This window comes from Loxodonta africana, chromosome 11, assembly GCF_030014295.1.
Source record: "Loxodonta africana isolate mLoxAfr1 chromosome 11, mLoxAfr1.hap2, whole genome shotgun sequence".
Lineage (NCBI taxonomy): Eukaryota > Metazoa > Chordata > Mammalia > Proboscidea > Elephantidae > Loxodonta > Loxodonta africana.
In genome coordinates this window covers 15,326,724-15,343,392 of record NC_087352.1, presented here as the reverse complement: position 1 = coordinate 15,343,392, position 16,669 = coordinate 15,326,724, and the positions used below count along the sequence as shown (strand labels likewise).

Genomic DNA, 16,669 nt, shown 5'->3' with positions numbered 1-16,669 from the left:
GCCTTTGCATAGTCAATAAGACACAGGTAAACATCTTTCTGATATTCTCTGCTTTCAGCCAAGATCCATCTGACATCAGCAACGATTGCCTCTTCTGACTCGGGCTTGAATTTCTGGCAGCTCCCTGTCAATGTGCTGCTGCAACTACTTTTGAATTGTCATCAGCTTAATTTTACTTGCATGTGGTATTAATGATATTGTTCAGTAATTTCCACATTCCATTGAATCAGCGTTCTTTGGAAAGGACACGAATATGGATGTCTTCCGGTCAGTTGGCCAGGTAACCGTCTGCCAAATTTCTTGGCATAGATAAGTGAGTGCTTCCAGTGTTGCGTCCATTTGTTGAAACATCTCAATTGGTATTCCATCAATTCCTGGAGCCTTGTTTTTTGCCAGTGTCTTCAGTGCAGCTTGGACCTCTTCCTTCAGTACCACAGGTTCTCAATCATATGCCACCTCCTGAAATGGTTGAATGTCAACCAATTATTTTTGGTACGGTGACTCTGTATATTCCTTCCATCTTCTTTTGATGCTACCTGCATCATTCAATCTTTTTTGCTCATAAAATCCTTCAATATTGCAACTTGAGGCTTGATTTTTTTTTTTGGTTCTTTCAGCTTGAGAAATGCTGAGCGTGTTCTTCCCTTTGGTTTTTTAACTCCAGGTCTTTGCACATTTCATTATAACACTTGATTTTGTCTTCTCTAGCCGCCCTTTGAAATCTTCTGTTCAGCTCTTTTACTTCATCATTTCTTCTGTTCACTCAAGTTTCAGAGTCTCTTCTGACATTCATTTTGGTCTTTTCTTTCTTTCCTGCCTTTTTAATGACTTCTTGCTTTCTTCATGTATGCTGTCCTTGATGTCATCCCACAACTAGTCTGGTCTTCAGTCATTAGTGCTCAAAGCATCAAATCTATTTTTGAGATGGTTTCTAAATTCAGGTTGGATATACCCAAGGTCATACTCTGGCTCTCGTGGACTTAACTTTCTTCACCTTCAACTTGAACTTGCAAACGAGCAATTGACAGTCTGTTCTGCAGTCGGTCTCTGGCCTTGTTCTGACTGTTGATATTGAGCTTCTCTATCATCTCTTTCCACAGATGTAGTCTATTTAATTCCTGTATATTCCATCAGGCAAGGTCTATGTGTATAGTCACCATTTATGTTGTTGAAAAAAGGTACTTTCAATGAACAAGTCATTGGTCTTGTAAAATTCTATCATGTGATCTCCAGTGTTGTTTCCATCACCAAAGCCATGTTTTCCATCTACAATCCTTCTTTGTTGTTTCCAACTTTTGCATTCCAATCACCAGTAATTACCAATGCATCTTGATTGCATGCTTGATCAATTTCAGACTGCAGAATTTGGTAAAAATGTTCAATTTCTGCATCTTTGGCATTAGTGGTTGGTGTGTAAATTTGAGTAACAGTTGTATTAACTGGTCTTCCTTATGGAGTATAGGTATTATCCTATCACTGACAGCATTGTACTTCAGGATAGATATTGAAATGTTCTTTTTCATGATGATTTTGGATGTGGAGCAGACAGGAAGAAAGGAGTAGAGCTTAAAAGCTGTCAGCAAGCATCAAAAACTGGGGTCAGACTTTATCACACACTGCAACTTTACAAGACTACAATAATGCCTCAAAATGGAGAGTTTGCTATAAATGTGAAGACGAGGTTAATATCTCATCTGCAGGCTGGCAACTTTGCCTTAAGAATGGATGGATGGGGCTAATTATCAAAAATCCTACCTTCTTTTGATTTGAGTGCTTAGCCACAAACACAGGTAGTGCTGAAATAAACTATAGTGAATCTCATCTTTTATCCTGGGCAGCCATGTTGACATTTGCACAGATGGTACAAAAGCTTGTTGCTGTCGTTGCGTAATGTCAAGTCAATTCCGATTCACAGTGACCCTACAGGACAGAGAAGAACTGCTCCATAAGGTTTTCAAGGCTGTAATCTTTATGGAAGCTGACTGCCACATCTTTTTCCTAAGGAGCAGCTGGTGGGTTCAGGGCACTGACTTTTCAGTTAGCAGCCAAGCATGTTAACCATTTGTGCCACCCAGAAAGTAGTCATTAATTTATATAATAGCCTTACCTCCAGAAAGTGTCTTCAGACTTGATATTCCTAAGTGGAATGGGATGACAAGAATAACAATAATGCTATTTCATAGGGTTGTTATGTTTTAATATGACGCTCATGTAAAACGGAGATGAGTACAAGTAGCTTCATTGTATCATCTGTTCCAATCTTGTATGTGGATGAAAATTTCCATAATAAAAAGTTTTAACAAATAAACACTTTGCATAGTCCCAGCACACAGAAGTGCTGACATTAGTATCGGCTTCAACACCACTACTTTCCCTATCTCCTGTGCCTCCTATAACAACCCAATTATGAGGATAATACCCTATGTTGCTGTTCCTATTCAGTGCCACACCCAACTCACAGTGACCCTATGTGACGGAGCAGAACTGCCCCATAGGGTCTTCTTGACTGTAATCTTTACGGAAACAAGTAGCCAGGTCTTTCTCCCATGGAGCCACTGGGTGGGTTCGAACCACCAACCTTTTGGTTAGAAGCTGAGAGCTTAAAATATAATAATCCACTCTTCCTGGACGCCCCAATTCCCCATAATTAGGGTTGCAAGATAAAACACGGGATGCTCATTTAAATGTGAATTTCAGAGAAACAATAACTAAAAAATCACGATTACCTAAAATTCAAATCTAACTGGGCATTTTTTCCCCTAAATCTGGCAGCAGCCCTACTCATAATGTCAACTTTGCGCACTGAGGAATCCTCAGGGCCTCCCAGAGAGTGGCACTTAGTGGCCTTCCATAAATGGTGATAGAATTTATTTATATAATACCGCTACGACGGCACTGGGTTTTGTTGTTGTTGTTGTTGTCATTCCCTTTAAAACCTTTAGCTTCTCCTTAAAGCTCCAGTTCCTCCATTCGCCCATCACTGTCATAGCAGACAACACCTCCCTTTTCTATACTACCCCAACTCCTCCATAATACCCCAACTCCCTCTATAGTCTAATCTGTCCTTCTCACCACTGCATTTCCAACATCTCACAGTGCCTGGTTCATATCATTTATCATTTAGATTAATTGCTAAATGATAAATGTGTTTAACACACTCAGTTTACCCTACTGTATGTCCACTTCCCCCAAACTTAAACCCATTGCTGTCAAGTGAATTCTGACTCATAGCAACCCTACAGGATAGGGTACAACTGCCCCATAGGGTTTCTAAGAAGTGGCTAGTAGATTCATACTGCCGACCTTTTGGCTAGTTGCAGAACACTTAAGCACTGTGCCACCAGGGCTCCACTTCCCCAAAAGCATCCCAATTATCTATTAACATACTGATTTCTGCAACGACCTTCTCAAATCCCTTCATTCCATCCCGATTCACCATAACACTCCCACTCCTTCAGAACACCCCAAGCCTCCTATTATCCTCCACCAACCGCCTTTATTTCAAACCAAGTCCTCCATCACGCTCTCCATTTCCCCATTAGCAACCCAGTTCCCAGGTTGCTACTCAAATTCCTTCCACGATTTCCCTAATCCCTTTTTCTTTTCATCGAATCCCTGACCACCGCCACCCCCATCTACTCCAGGGTTACCCTGGCAACGCCAACCTATGGCTCCCTTTCCCTCCCTGCGCGCCCTGCTAGCCCGTCACCATAGAGACCGGAGCGAGCTTCCCCAGTCCCACTCACCCCGAGATGGAGACCCTGAGCCCAAATCCCTCGGACTCTGACAGACTAGAGACCAGAGGGATGAGTGCTCCCCACAACGCACAGCGCGCAAAGGGTCCTCCGCACCCCCCAACACTCTCCCACCCCCCCCACTCTTCCCCACCACCCCCCGCCAAATCTCCCCGCTCCCTCCTACGCGCCCTTCAGCGGGTAACACACTGAACGAACGCCGAGGGCAGCAGATTCTACTGCGCAGGCGCTTACGCTTAGTAACGCAGTTGGCGGCGCTCAGCCTGCTGGGAGTTGTAGTACTCCAGCTACTGTAGCCGGAGACGTGACCGGGTGGAGCAGTGGTTAAGCCTTTGGGTCCTAACCAAAAGGCTGGCGGTTGGAATCCACCAGCCGCTCCTTGGAAACTCTGTGGGGGCGGTTCCACTGTCTATAGGGTCGTTATGAGTCAGAATCAATGGCAAAGGGTCAATGGATCAGCTGGAGACGGGTGAGTCCCAGGTGGCCAATGGGTGAGCAGGATGAGGATAGGCGCCAGGTTTTTGAAGCTGGGACTTTTCAGGAGGCTGTCACCATGGCAACGATGACTGACTAGCCTTACTAGCCAGTCTGCCATTTTTATTCTTTGATCTTTCTAAGTGAGCGCTGATTTTGCATTGGGCACTGTTCTAGGCACTTGGGATACAATGGAAAACAAAATAGTCAAGGTTCCTCTACCTTCAAGGCGCTTATATTTTGGTGGGGGAGACTGAACATTAATAACAACAGTGAACATAGAGTGACAGACAATGTTAGAACATTGGTGGTGTTGCTAGCTGCCCAACTCATGACAACCCTATGCACAACAGAGCAAAACGGTGCTAGGTCCTGCTGCAACCCCACGATCAGCTGGGTTTGGACTGTTGTGATCCATGTTTTCACTGGCTGATTTTCGGAAAGAGATCACCAGGCTTTTCTTCCTAGTCTTAGTCTGGAAACTCTGCCGAAACCTTTTCAGCATCATAACAACACACGAGTCTCCGCTGACAGATGGGTGGTGGTTACACAAGAGGTAAACTGCAGGGAACTGAACCCAGGACTCCTGCATAGAAGGCGAGAATTCTACCACTAAGCCACCAACGCTCTCCCTCCCTGACACAGACATATAGGCACACACTTATAATACCACGGGATTATGTCCATGTCCCATAACAGAGATATGATGTACAGCGGATCAAATGAGCACAGAAGAGGGGCCCCTAACCCAGCAGGGTGTGTGTGGTGTGTTGCTACGATGCTGGAAGCTATGCCACCGGTACTTCAAATACTAGCAGGGTCACCCATGGTAAACAGGTTTCCCTGGTGCTTGCAGACTAAAACAGACTAGGAACAGAGGTCTGGAGATCTACTTCTGAAAATCAGCCAATGAAAACCCTGTGAATCATAACAGAATATCATCTGACATAGTACTGGAAGGTGAGCCTCTTAGGTTGGAAGGCATTACCCAATCACTACCACAGGGACTCAAACATACCAACCATGGAGACAGTACAAGGCCAGCCAACAGTTTGTTCTGTTACATATAAGCTAAGGGGCCCTGGTGGTGCGATGGTTAAGCCTTCAGCTGCTAACTGAAAGATCAGGGGTTTGAACACACCCAGTGGCTCCTCATGAAAAAAACCTGATGATATGCTTACGTAAAGATTACCAAAAAAACAAAACACCCAAACCCATTGCCGTCCAGTTAATTCCGACTCATAGCGACCCTATAGCATAAAGATTAAAAAAGATTACAGCCTAGAAAATCCTACAGGACAGTTCTACTCTGTCCTATAGGTTCAGTATGAGTCAGAGTCAACTCGATGGCAACAAGTTTGTTTTTTGGTTTATACGTAAGGTCTTCATGAGTCAGAGCTTACTCGACGGCAACTGACATCATTGGAGGGTAGAATGGGCGGATACTGGGAAGTTGCCACCATGGCGCACTGGTCCAGGTGACGGATGAGGTTTGAGCCACCATGGGGATGGACTCATTTGTGAGTCCTCCATTCCATCCAGCCCCCAGAGGCCTTATTGATAGGAGGACTGCCCTACCATCTCCATTCCCTCTGGAGCTGGGCCTCCCACCCTCCCCTAGAAGCCAAGACCACAACACGAAAACCAAAATAACACTGTTTTATTCCAGTTGTGACGCCCAACAGGTCAGACAGTTTACTGTCCACGTTGGAAACCCTCCATCGCAGCCCCCCAGTCATCCATAGAAGGTGAGGGTGGTCCAAGCCGCCAGGCTTTTGAGAAATACCAAAATCATCCCCCCTTGTTATTTCACTCCCCATCTCCCATGTCTTTTGTCTTCCTTTTTTGTCCCCCTCCTCCATCCTAGTCTCCTTCCCCCTACTCTTCTGCCTCCCCCTCCCCACTTATCCCCATTTCTGCCTCTTTTCTTGTCCTCTCTCCTCCCATTTTTGTTTCCCTCTTCTATCTTTTTTCTCCTTATCTCTTCTTCACTTCTCTTATTTTGTGCTTTCTCCCTTTGCTCCCTCCATTCCTTAGACTGACCAGTCCCCTCCTGCACTTTCCTCTGCCCTGACTCTCCCCATATCCTGTGTCCTTCCCAAGCCTCCAGCGTTCTCATCACCAACCCCCATCCCCAGCTTTGCCCCCTTTCTTCCTCCTGCCCTGGCCTGCCCCTCTCATCACACATTTCCTCTCCTGAGGGAAGCCATCAGAATCCACCCTGGCCTTCACCCTCCTCAGAAGCTGTGGTGTCAGGACCTCAGAAGGCATTGTCAGCTTCTCCTCTGATCTAGAGGGGCAAGCTGCCAAGATGAAGTCCCTGGACGTTCCAGGAGACGGCCAAGGGACTGGGGTGGTCTCCTTGGCCTCAGCCCTGTTATCTTTGGGATCAAAGAATGCCCTCTCGCCCTCACCGTGGAGGGGGGTGGGCAGGGACCTGAGGGGTCAGGGCTCTGGGGCTGTCCCCCAGCAATCCCTGAGCAGGTCCATGTGGAATAAGGCTGCCCCGGTGAGGAGGCGTGCCGCGAACAGGTGGCGGCAGGGCAGATGCCTGGCAGCGTGGATGGAGCAGCTGCAACGTGTTAGGGCTACGTCCAGGAAGAAGTCCGAGGTGCCGTCCTTGAGGGCAAAGCCAGCTCCTGTCCAGTGAAAACCCCGGGTACCGTGCTGCCTGGCGAAGGTCAGCTCCTCGGCCACCAGGTCCGCTAGCTCTGGCCCGCAGGCTGCTCGGAACTTAGCCAGGGGTTCCCAGTCTACCTCCTCTCCTGATGCGTGGCACAGCCTCTTTGGTTCCCTTGGGACTTCTCTTTCGCCTCTGTCTGGCAGGCTGTCCCCGGCAGCCAAGTACACCCTCCTTGTCTCTGCCCATTCTGGATTCCCCTCAAACACAGCCCCCACTGGCGTGCTGCACACGACTCCATTCCCCTGCCCTAGACGCCTCCCTCCTGTGTCCTCCCACTCCACCCCTTGTCCTGCTTGGTTCTTGGGGTCCATAAGCCAGGCTCCCCCTTCATCTCCATTCTCCAGGCCTGGAACCCTTGTGTCCCCCAGCTGGACCAGAACAATGTCCTCCAGGCCCCTTCTTTTTTTGACCCCCAGTCGCATTCCCCTCTCCTCTCCGATCTCTGGCCCTCTCCCCCTCTCGTCTCCCCACTGGGGCCTCCTTTGGTCTCCATTCTCAGGGACCAGCTCCTGCGGCTTTTCCAAACGGACTCCCGTCCAGTTTTGGACCTCTAGCGCCCTCTCCTCCCCTTCCAGCTGTGGCCCCTTCCAGTCTCTGGTTCTCAGGCCACTAGTCCTTTCATCCTGCAACTGGACTCCCCTCCAGGTGCTTCCCTCTAGACTCCTGGCCCTCTCACATGGGGTCCCCCGGTGGTCTGTGGTCTCCAGGACCCCGATCCTTCGCGCCTCCAACTGGGCCATCCTCCAGGCATACTCTTCCAGCCCTTTTAGCCCCTGCTCCTCCAGCTGGGCCCCTCTCCAGACATAACCTTCCAGTCCCCAATCTTTCTCACTCTCCAATGGGGCCTCCCTCCAGTCTCTGATCTCAGGCCCTCCCATGCACTCGTCCTCCAATGGGGCCGTTCTCCAGACACTCCCTTCCAGTCCTTTCACCTTGGGGGTCTCCAACTGGAGCCCCCTCCATTCTCTGAGCTGAAAGCCCGTTCCCTTCTCACTTTCTAACTGCGCCCCTCGCCCGCCTCTGGTCTCCAGCCCTCTTGCCCATTCCTTCTCCAATGGAGACCCTCTCCAAATACTTCCTTCTTTTGGAGTCCCTCCCCAGTCTCCTGTCCCCAGGCCCTTTGTCCTCGCATTCTCCACCTGGGCCCCCCTCCTTGGCTCACTCTCCAGCCACTGCCCTCCGCCGTCAGAGCCCTCGGGCGCTGCCTCCCCGGCCGCGTCAGCCCACTGCATGGCCACCAGGTCACGGAGGCACTGCGCCACGCTACGCGACGGGCTGAGGCGGCGCAGCAGGCGCCGGCGGTGGCCGCGCACCAGGGCGCACGCGTCCAGGTCGCGGGCTGCCTCAAAGGCACGAAAGCGGACCCACATGTCGCGTCGCGGGGCCCAGTTGCGCTCGAAGTAGTCGACGAAGGCGGCCGGGCCGTGAGCGCGCAGCTCGGTCAGCGCCTCGGCGTAGGCGGCAGGCGAGGCGGCGCCGGCCAGGCGGCACAGGCGTGGCCACAGGCCCGGGTCCTCGCGGCCGGCACCGCCCAGCTCCTGCGCCTTGCTGAAGAGCGACTCCAGGCCCTGAGCGCGACAGATCTGTACGCGCGCGCCCGGCAGCAGCTGGCGCACCGCGGGCAACTGCGCCGCCACCTCAGGTCCCGCTGTCAGGCAGCGCACGCGGCCCTTGACGTCGGGCGCACTCTGCAGCAGCGAGGCGAGCGCGAAGCGCAGCAGGCTCGGTGTGCCCGGACGTGCCACGCAGCAAGCAGCTTGGCGCGCGCAGCCCGCGCCGTCCACGCACAACACGGCCAGAAGGTCGAGCGCGCCTTGCAGCCCCGGCAGCCGGTCCACCAGAAGCATGCGCGGGAAGCGCCGCAGCAGCGCCCTGGTGCGTGACGTCAGAAAAAACACGGTCTCCACCACCGCCTGGTCCTCCACGAACACCAGCTTCACCTGCCGGGACATGGGATGCGGAGGAAGAGGTCACCGGGGGCTGCGATTGCGCCTAGCTGCCCGGCCCTCGGTTTCACTCTTGGGAAATGGGTATCCATCCATCCATGCGTACATGCATTTATTCCTTTGGCCAGCAGGAGGCAGTGCAAGGCAGTGGTTAAAAACATGGAGCCAGACTGCCTGGGTTTGAATCCCGGCACCACCGTCTAAAAGGAGCCCTGGTGGCCCAAACAGTTAAGCGGTTCGCTGTTAACCAAAAGGTTGGCATAGCGAGGGTAATGAACGCCTAGGGGCAATCTCTAAGTTGCAGCCTGCTCTCCAATTTCAGCGCCCAGGGGAAACCTCTAAGTTGCACTCCCCCGCCCCAACTCCAATTTTAAGAGGAATAGACGTTGATAGCAGCAACTGGCAACAAAAATGCCTTTCCCCCTCTGTCCGGCTGTCTCAGTCAGGCACCTTTCATACTCATGGCACCTTGGAATGTCATTCCAGCTTCATCTGGCGGCCCCCTTGGACTTGTGGCCAGAGGCAAGTGACCCTTCTGCCCCCCACCCCCACCCCCACCCCGCGCCTCTGGTTGGAACCCATAAGCCGCTCTGTGGGAGAAAAGACCTGGGAATCTGCTCCTAAAGATTGTTATTAGGTACTGTGGAATCCAACTCATAGTGATCCCATGTGACAGAGTAGAGCTGCCCCATAGGGTCTTCCTGGGGGAAGGAGCCTTTGATGCAGTCCTTAAGCCTCGGAGGCCAACCAAAATCTCAAGGGTTCATCTGCTCTGTGGAGAAAGATGTGGCAGTCTGCTTCCGTGAATATTACAGCCTTGGAAACCTATGGGGCAGTTCTGCTCTGTCCTGTAGGGTCGCTGCGAGTTGAAATTTACTCAACAGCAATCGGTTAATCTTTTACAGGAACAGATTGTCATGTCTTTCTGCCCCTCCAGCTGATGAGTTAACCACCATTGCACCTAACCACTGTCGTGCCACCAGAGCTCCTTCCATAAAGATTACAGCCTAGGATACCGTAGGGGGGCAGTTCTACTCTGTCACGTGGGGTTGCTGTGAGTCGAAATTGACTTGATGGCATCCAACAACCACCACCATCTAAGAGCTGTGTGATTTTTGCACATAAGACTTATCCATCTGAGCCTCAGTTTCCCCTGCTAGGAACTGGGCATTCATCCTTCATGCACAAAGAGGCAGTCTAGGGCAGTGGTTCTTAAAGTGCAATCTCGACAGCACCTGCTGGAACCTCAACAGAAACCTGTGTTCTTGGGCCTATCCAGACCTACCGAGTCAGCAGTCTGGGTTTCGGACAACCCTCCCCAGTGATTCCAATGCGCGCTCAAGTTTGAGAATCACTGCTGTAGTGGTAAAGAGCATAGACATTGGAGCCGGATAGCCTAGGTTCGAATCCCAGCCCCACCACTTCCTAACAGTTATCATGCCAGTGACTTGACCACTCTGTGCCTCAGTTTCCTCCCTAACCTCCTTAACGAGACAACCTTTGTTTCTCCTTCTGTGAACTGAATATTCACAGTGAGAGAAGTCCCTGGGTGGTGCAAATGGTTAACATGCTCAGTTGCTAACTAAAGGTTAAAGGTTCAGAGGCATCTCAGAAGAAAGGCTTGGCAATTAACTTCTGAAAAGCTAGCCACTGAAAACCCTATGGAGTGCAGTTCTGTTCTAACACACATGGGGTCACCATAAGTCAGAGTTGACTTGATGGCATTTGGTAGTAGTAGAATGTGCTAAAAGGCAGCTGCTGTTGGTTGCTCTCAAGTCGATTCTGATTCATACCGACCCCACGTGACAGAGTAGAACTACCCCACAGGGTTTTCTTGGCTGTAATCTTTACGGAAGCAGATCACCATGTCTTTCTCCCGTGGAGCTGATAGGTGGGTTCGAACTTAACCACTGGACCACCAGGGCTCCTTCTGAGAGGCAAGACAGTGGTTAAAAGTGAAATCTCTGGAACCAGACTTCTGAGCCCCTGACACACCTACTTCTGGCCGTGTGGCTTCCAGCAATTTCCCTAACCTCAATCTCATCTGTAAAACAATGCTAATAAGAGTATGTCTGTGCCTGGAAGGATAAGATGAATGAAAGCGTTTAGAACATTGCCTCACCCAAGTAATATTACTATTATTATTCATTCAACAAATAGTAAGTGCTTTTAAAGTGTTCATTAACTCTATAATTATCATCTCTGCTCGAAGGTCACCTCCTCATAAAAGTCCTCTGTGACCACTGCATCTATGCAAACAAACCCCATCTCTCTCTAGCCGTTTCTGCCATGACATAAGGTCCCTGGGTGGTGCAGTTTGTGCTCAACTGCAAAACTATATAGGAGCACTGGTGGCACAGTGGTTAAGCACTCAGCTGCTAACCGAAGATCAGTGGTTTGAACCCACCCAGCGGCTCCGTGAAAGACCTGGCGATCTGCTCCCATAAAGATTACAGCCTAGAAAACACTATAGGGCAGTTCTACTGTGTCACAAGGGGGCCGTTGAAAAAAAAAATGTTGCCCTTGAGTGGATTCCAACTCATAGTGACCCGATAGGACAGAGTAGAACTGCCCCATACGGTTTCCAAGGAGGGCGTGGTAGATTTGAACTGCCAACTTTTTGGTTAGCATCCGTAGCTTTTAACCACTGTGCCACAAGGGCTCCAGTGAGGGTCGTTATGAGTTGGAAATCAACTTGACAGCACTTAACAACAACCAACCTAAAAGTTGATGGTTTGAACCCAACCAGTAGTGCTGTGGAAGAAAGGTTTGGCGATCTGCTTGCATAAAGATTATAGCCAAGAAAATCCTATGGGGATTGCAACTGATGTCACAAAACAACATGTGTATAAATTTTTGAATGAGAAATTAGCTTCAGCCATAAACTTTCACCTAAAGCACAACTTAAAAAAAACTGGGAAAAAAGAAAAGAAGACCCTATGGAACAGTTCTGCTCTGTGACACATAGAGTCGCCGGTGATGACAACAGGTTTGCTTCTTTGGGGTTTGGGATGTCCTATCTATATTTGATGTAAACCACATGAGGACTGGGTTGTTGCTCCATTTCCCTTTGAATGGCGCCTGGCACAGAGCAACCACTCAATACATCTGGAATAAATGAGTGAACAAACGAATGAATGAGTGTCTGGCTATTATCCAATGGCCATATCCTTAGAGTGGGGGTCCCGTGAACACACTGCGAGTTTGACTCCTGGTTTTGCCTTTTACTAGCTGTGTGATCATTCATATCCAATCACTGCAACAACACCTGGTACATATAAGATCCCAGCTATTATTACTGCCTGACTTGGCCTCTCGAGCCATAAGTGCTTCAGTGATAGGATTCTCACCTTCCACATGAGAGGCCTGGGTTCAATTCCCGGCCAATGCAACTCATGCACGGCCACCACCCATCTGACATTGGAGGCCTGAATGTTGCTATGATGCTGAACAGGTTTCAGCAGAGCTTCCAGACTAAGACAGGCTAGGAAGAAAGGCCTGGCTATCTGCTTCCAAAAATCAGCCATTGAAAACTCTACGGATCACAATGGTCCAATCCTCAATCATTGAACCTAAGGGTGATCTTGGGGACCCGACTACACTGGGGAAGTGGCTTTCCCATGGTCATGAGCTTACAGGTGGCAACACCGGGATCCAAGCTCAGGCCATTACAAAGGGCTGAAAAATAAAAAGGAGAGGGTGAAGGGAGGTGTGTGGGTGTCATTTAAGGGGCGTGGTGGCATCTGAAGGAGCCCTGGTGGTGCATGGTTAAGTGCTCAGCTGCTAACGTAAAGGTTGGTGGTTCAAACCCACCAGCCGCTCCATGAGGGAAAGATGTGGTAGTCTGCCTCCGTAAAGATTACAGCCCTGGAAACCTACGGGACAGTTCTGCTCTGTCCTGTTGGGTCCCTATGAGTCAGAACTGATTCGACAGCAACAGGGTGATGACGGTGGGAGACACGTAAATGAATAAATTCATTTAAAAATATTTGCAGAGTGCACACAGTGTGCCAAGTGCTGGTCCAGTCGCTGAAGAGGATGAATGAGACAGCCACAAACCAGAGACCAACGAATAAAAACAAAATGGCTTCAGGTGTGTAAAGGGCTGAGGAGAACTAATAAACAGCTGAGGAGGACTAATTGTGCCAGGCACAATTCCAAGGCATTAACTCCATCTCAAAACAGCCCCGTAAAACTTGTACTGTTGTTGTTGTTGGGCGCCGTTGAGTCAATTCCTACTTACGCCGACCTCATGTGACAGAGTAGAACTTCCCTATCGGGTTCCTCGGCTTTAATCTTTAAGGAAGCAGATCACCAGGTCTTTCTCTTGCGGAGCAGCTGGTGGTTTTGAACCACCATTCTTTGGGTTAGCAGCCAAGTGCTTAACCACTGCACCACCAGGGCTCCTGAGAAGCCCAGAGAGGAGCAGATTTTGAGGACCTGAATGAGTGTGGGTGCCGCCTCAGACACACACACTGGTGCCATTGGGATGCATCTACCATATACAGTAAATAGATCCCACGAATGCCAACAGAAACCACGCCACTTAACACTTTCCATCCATGCCTCTTCCTATGTGTGAACACACATCCTTCCTTTTTCACGTGATTAGAATGACACTATTTTCCACAGATTGTTCTGAAGAATACACTGATGGAATAAAAATAACAACTAAATTAAAAAAAAAAAAACTCAAACCCATTGCCATCAAGTTGATTGTAACTCATGGCGACCCCATCTGCATCAGAGTAGAACTGTGCTCCATAGGGTTTTCTTGGCTGTAATCTTTACAGAAGCAGGTCACCAGGCCTTTCTCCCGTGGCACTGCTGGGTGAGTTCAAACCACCAGCCTTTAGGTTAGTAGTCGAGAATAAACCATTTGCACCACTCAGGGATCTAATAGCTAAATAACTAACACGTATGGGACTTCCTACTTGCCAGCCACTACTGTTCCAAGTCTTTACACACACACACACACACACACACACACACTTAATCCTCACACAACAGCTCTAACAATGATATGAAGTAGTATCTGTTATTATCCCCATTTTACAGATGAAGAAACTAAGGCTCCAAAACCAAAACCAAACCCATTGCTGTCGAGTCGGTTCTGACTCAGAGCGACCCTGTAGGACAGAGTAGAACTGCCCCATAGAGCTTCCAGGGAGCTCCTGGTGGATTTGAACTGCCAGCCTCTTGGTTAGCAGCCGTAGCACTTAACCACTACGCCACCAGGATTTCCAAACTAAAGCTCAGAGAAGTTAAATAACTTCCTTGTAACTTGCTGCATGTCCCACAATCAGTAAATGACATAGCCAGAGTGTATACAAAGCTTTTTGGTACCTATCAATACAAATAAAATCAAGTTTCTAGCTATTACTCTTAAAAAAGAAGTAGCCATTGAGTCAGTTCCAACTCAGGCTGACCCCACGTGTGTCAGAATAGAACTGTGCTCCATAGGATTTTCAATGACTGATCTTTTGGAAAGAGATCACCAGGCCTTTCTTCCAAGGTGCTACCAGGTGGAATCAAACCTCCAAGCTTTTTGTTAGCAGCCAAGTGCGTTAATCATTTGCACCACTCAGGGACTCCTTAAAGTTGAATAAAATAAAAAGTTCAGTTTCTCAGTCACACTAGCCACATTTCAAGGGCTCAAAAGCCACATGACACTACCCTATCGGACAGTGCAGATAAAGAACATTTCCAGTATTGCAGAAAGTTCTATTGGACAACACTGGGTCACAGAATATCTCTGGAAAGATATACAGTGACACCTCTGAAAGCTGGAACTCGATGGGGCTGCCTTGTTTTTCTGGGTCTCTCAAGTTTTCTGCTTTTGACAGAGGCGTATCTTACCACTTTTCTATGGCTGTCTGTTAGTGGGAAATATTTGAGTTTTGTTTCTCTGACAGGTTTCTCTAACAGAGGTTTCAGCTTTTGCAGGTTTTACTGTATAAGTAACTGATAACTCTAGCTGCCTCTGAGGAGCGGACCTGGGGGACAGGAGGTGACAAGTTGCCTTTTCACCATATACCTTTGTACCTTTTTAATTTAGAAACCTGTGGATGTATTACATATTCAAAAAAATATTTAATATATATATTTTTGGAAACCCTGGTGGCATAGTGGTTAAGTGCTACGGCTGCTAACCAAGAGGCTGGCAGTTCAAATCTGCCAGGAGCTCCTTGGAAGCTCTATGGGGCAGTTCTACTCTGTCCTATAGGGTCGCTATAAGTTGGAATTGACTCAAGGGCATTGGGTTTGGTTTGGTTTTATATATTTTTTTAAAACCAACAATAACCCTTTCACTGGTCTCTGTCTCTTGGTTTTCCAGAACTGCATCCTCATTTCTTTAAAAAGTATTAAGGTAAACCAAAACCCAGACCTTGGAGCCAAGCTTGGTTTCACCTAGATTCCAAAACGGACATTAAAAGGACAGTCTCTTTACGTGGAAGGCTTAATTTATGAATGAGCTGCTTCTCATAGGGTGTTTCCAAGGGCAGAGCTGCTGGGGCTTGTTCACCTGACAGCAGACAATGGCTAACAATTAATAGCTCAGGGAAGACAAGTGTGTATGTTACGCTACTGTGTGGGGTGGGTTGTGTGTGTGTGTGTGTGTTGTGTGCCCATTTTACAAAGTAGCAAACTGACTTGGGCTCAGCCCTCAACCCTCAAGAGGCTGGAACTGGTGGGCAGGGGCCCAAACCTTCTCTCTAAACTGGGGAATAGCAGAGTGGTGAAGAGCGTGCCCCTGGATCCAGACTGTGTGGGGTTTGAAGCCCAGCTCTGTTATTAAATAGCTGTGTGACCTCGAGTCAGTTACTCGACCTCTCTGTACTTCGGTTTCCTTCTTTGTAAAACGGGCATGAGAATGGTGGACTTATTTATACTCTCGTGAGATTTACATGAATGAAAATATGTAAAGCACTTAGGGTAGTGCCTGCCACATAGTAAGTGCCTGATAAATGTTAGCGAAAATTAGTATCAATATTATGTGTGCACAAAGGAAAACGGGGCAGGAAGGGAGGTTTTCCAGAGAAGGCCGGGCCTGGGTTTGTGGCTTGAATCAGGGTTGGTTTACTGGGTGTGAGAAGGGGAAAGTGCTGCAGCCTTCACCTCTCGGCGTCACCCTGAGGTGGGGACTTTTCCATGTGTGAGACAACGGCACAGCCAGAAAGAGAAAGCAGTTCTCCTCCCCTCCCCTGCTTTTTTTCTTTTCTTTTTTTTTAACTTCAAGTTCACCCCAGACCTGAAATTGGAGTAAAATAACGGAAAGATTCCTCCTGGGGAAGCAGGATCCTCACTGTTCCTCCAACACGCCAAGCTTGCTCCAGCCTCAGGGCTCTGCACTGGCTGTTCCCTTTGCCTGGAACTCTTCCCCACCGCCTCCCCTCCGCCCCAGATGACAGAACGGGTGTGGTGTCCCTCCCCTCCATTCAGTTCTGTTTAGCTCCCACGTTTTTAGAGAGGCCTTCCCTGACCACTTAAATTAAAATTGTTGTTAGCTGCTGCCGACGCTGACTCATGGCAACCCCACGTGTGCAGAGTAGAACTGTGCTCCATAGGATTTTCAGTGACTGTGACCTTTCGGAAGTAGATTGCCAGGTCTTTCTTCTGAGGCGCCCCTGGGTGGCTTCAAACGGCTAAGCTTTCAGCTAGTAGGCAAGCGCTTCACCATTTGTACCACGTAAGGACTCAAATTAAAATAGCCCCCTTTTATAAGTCACAAGGAGCCCTGGTGGCGCAGTGGTTAAGCACTCAACCACTACCAGAAAGGTTGGTTGGAACCCATCAGCTGCTCCACAGGA

At 48.9% G+C, this 16,669-nt stretch overlaps 1 protein-coding gene across 2 annotated transcripts in view; it reads right to left on the bottom strand.

Moving 5' to 3' along the window:
* Nucleotides 1-4,126: 4,126 nt before the first annotated feature.
* The window catches only part of ZSWIM9 (zinc finger SWIM-type containing 9), a 29,563-nt gene continuing 17,020 nt past the window's right edge, over nt 4,127-16,669 (bottom strand). For both annotated transcript variants that reach the window (XM_064293928.1, XM_064293929.1), the window contains one exon: nt 4,127-8,852. In XM_064293928.1, coding sequence (XP_064149998.1) covers nt 6,675-8,852 — 2,178 coding nt within the window. In that variant the 3' untranslated portion in view covers nt 4,127-6,674. The remainder of the gene's footprint in view (nt 8,853-16,669) is intronic.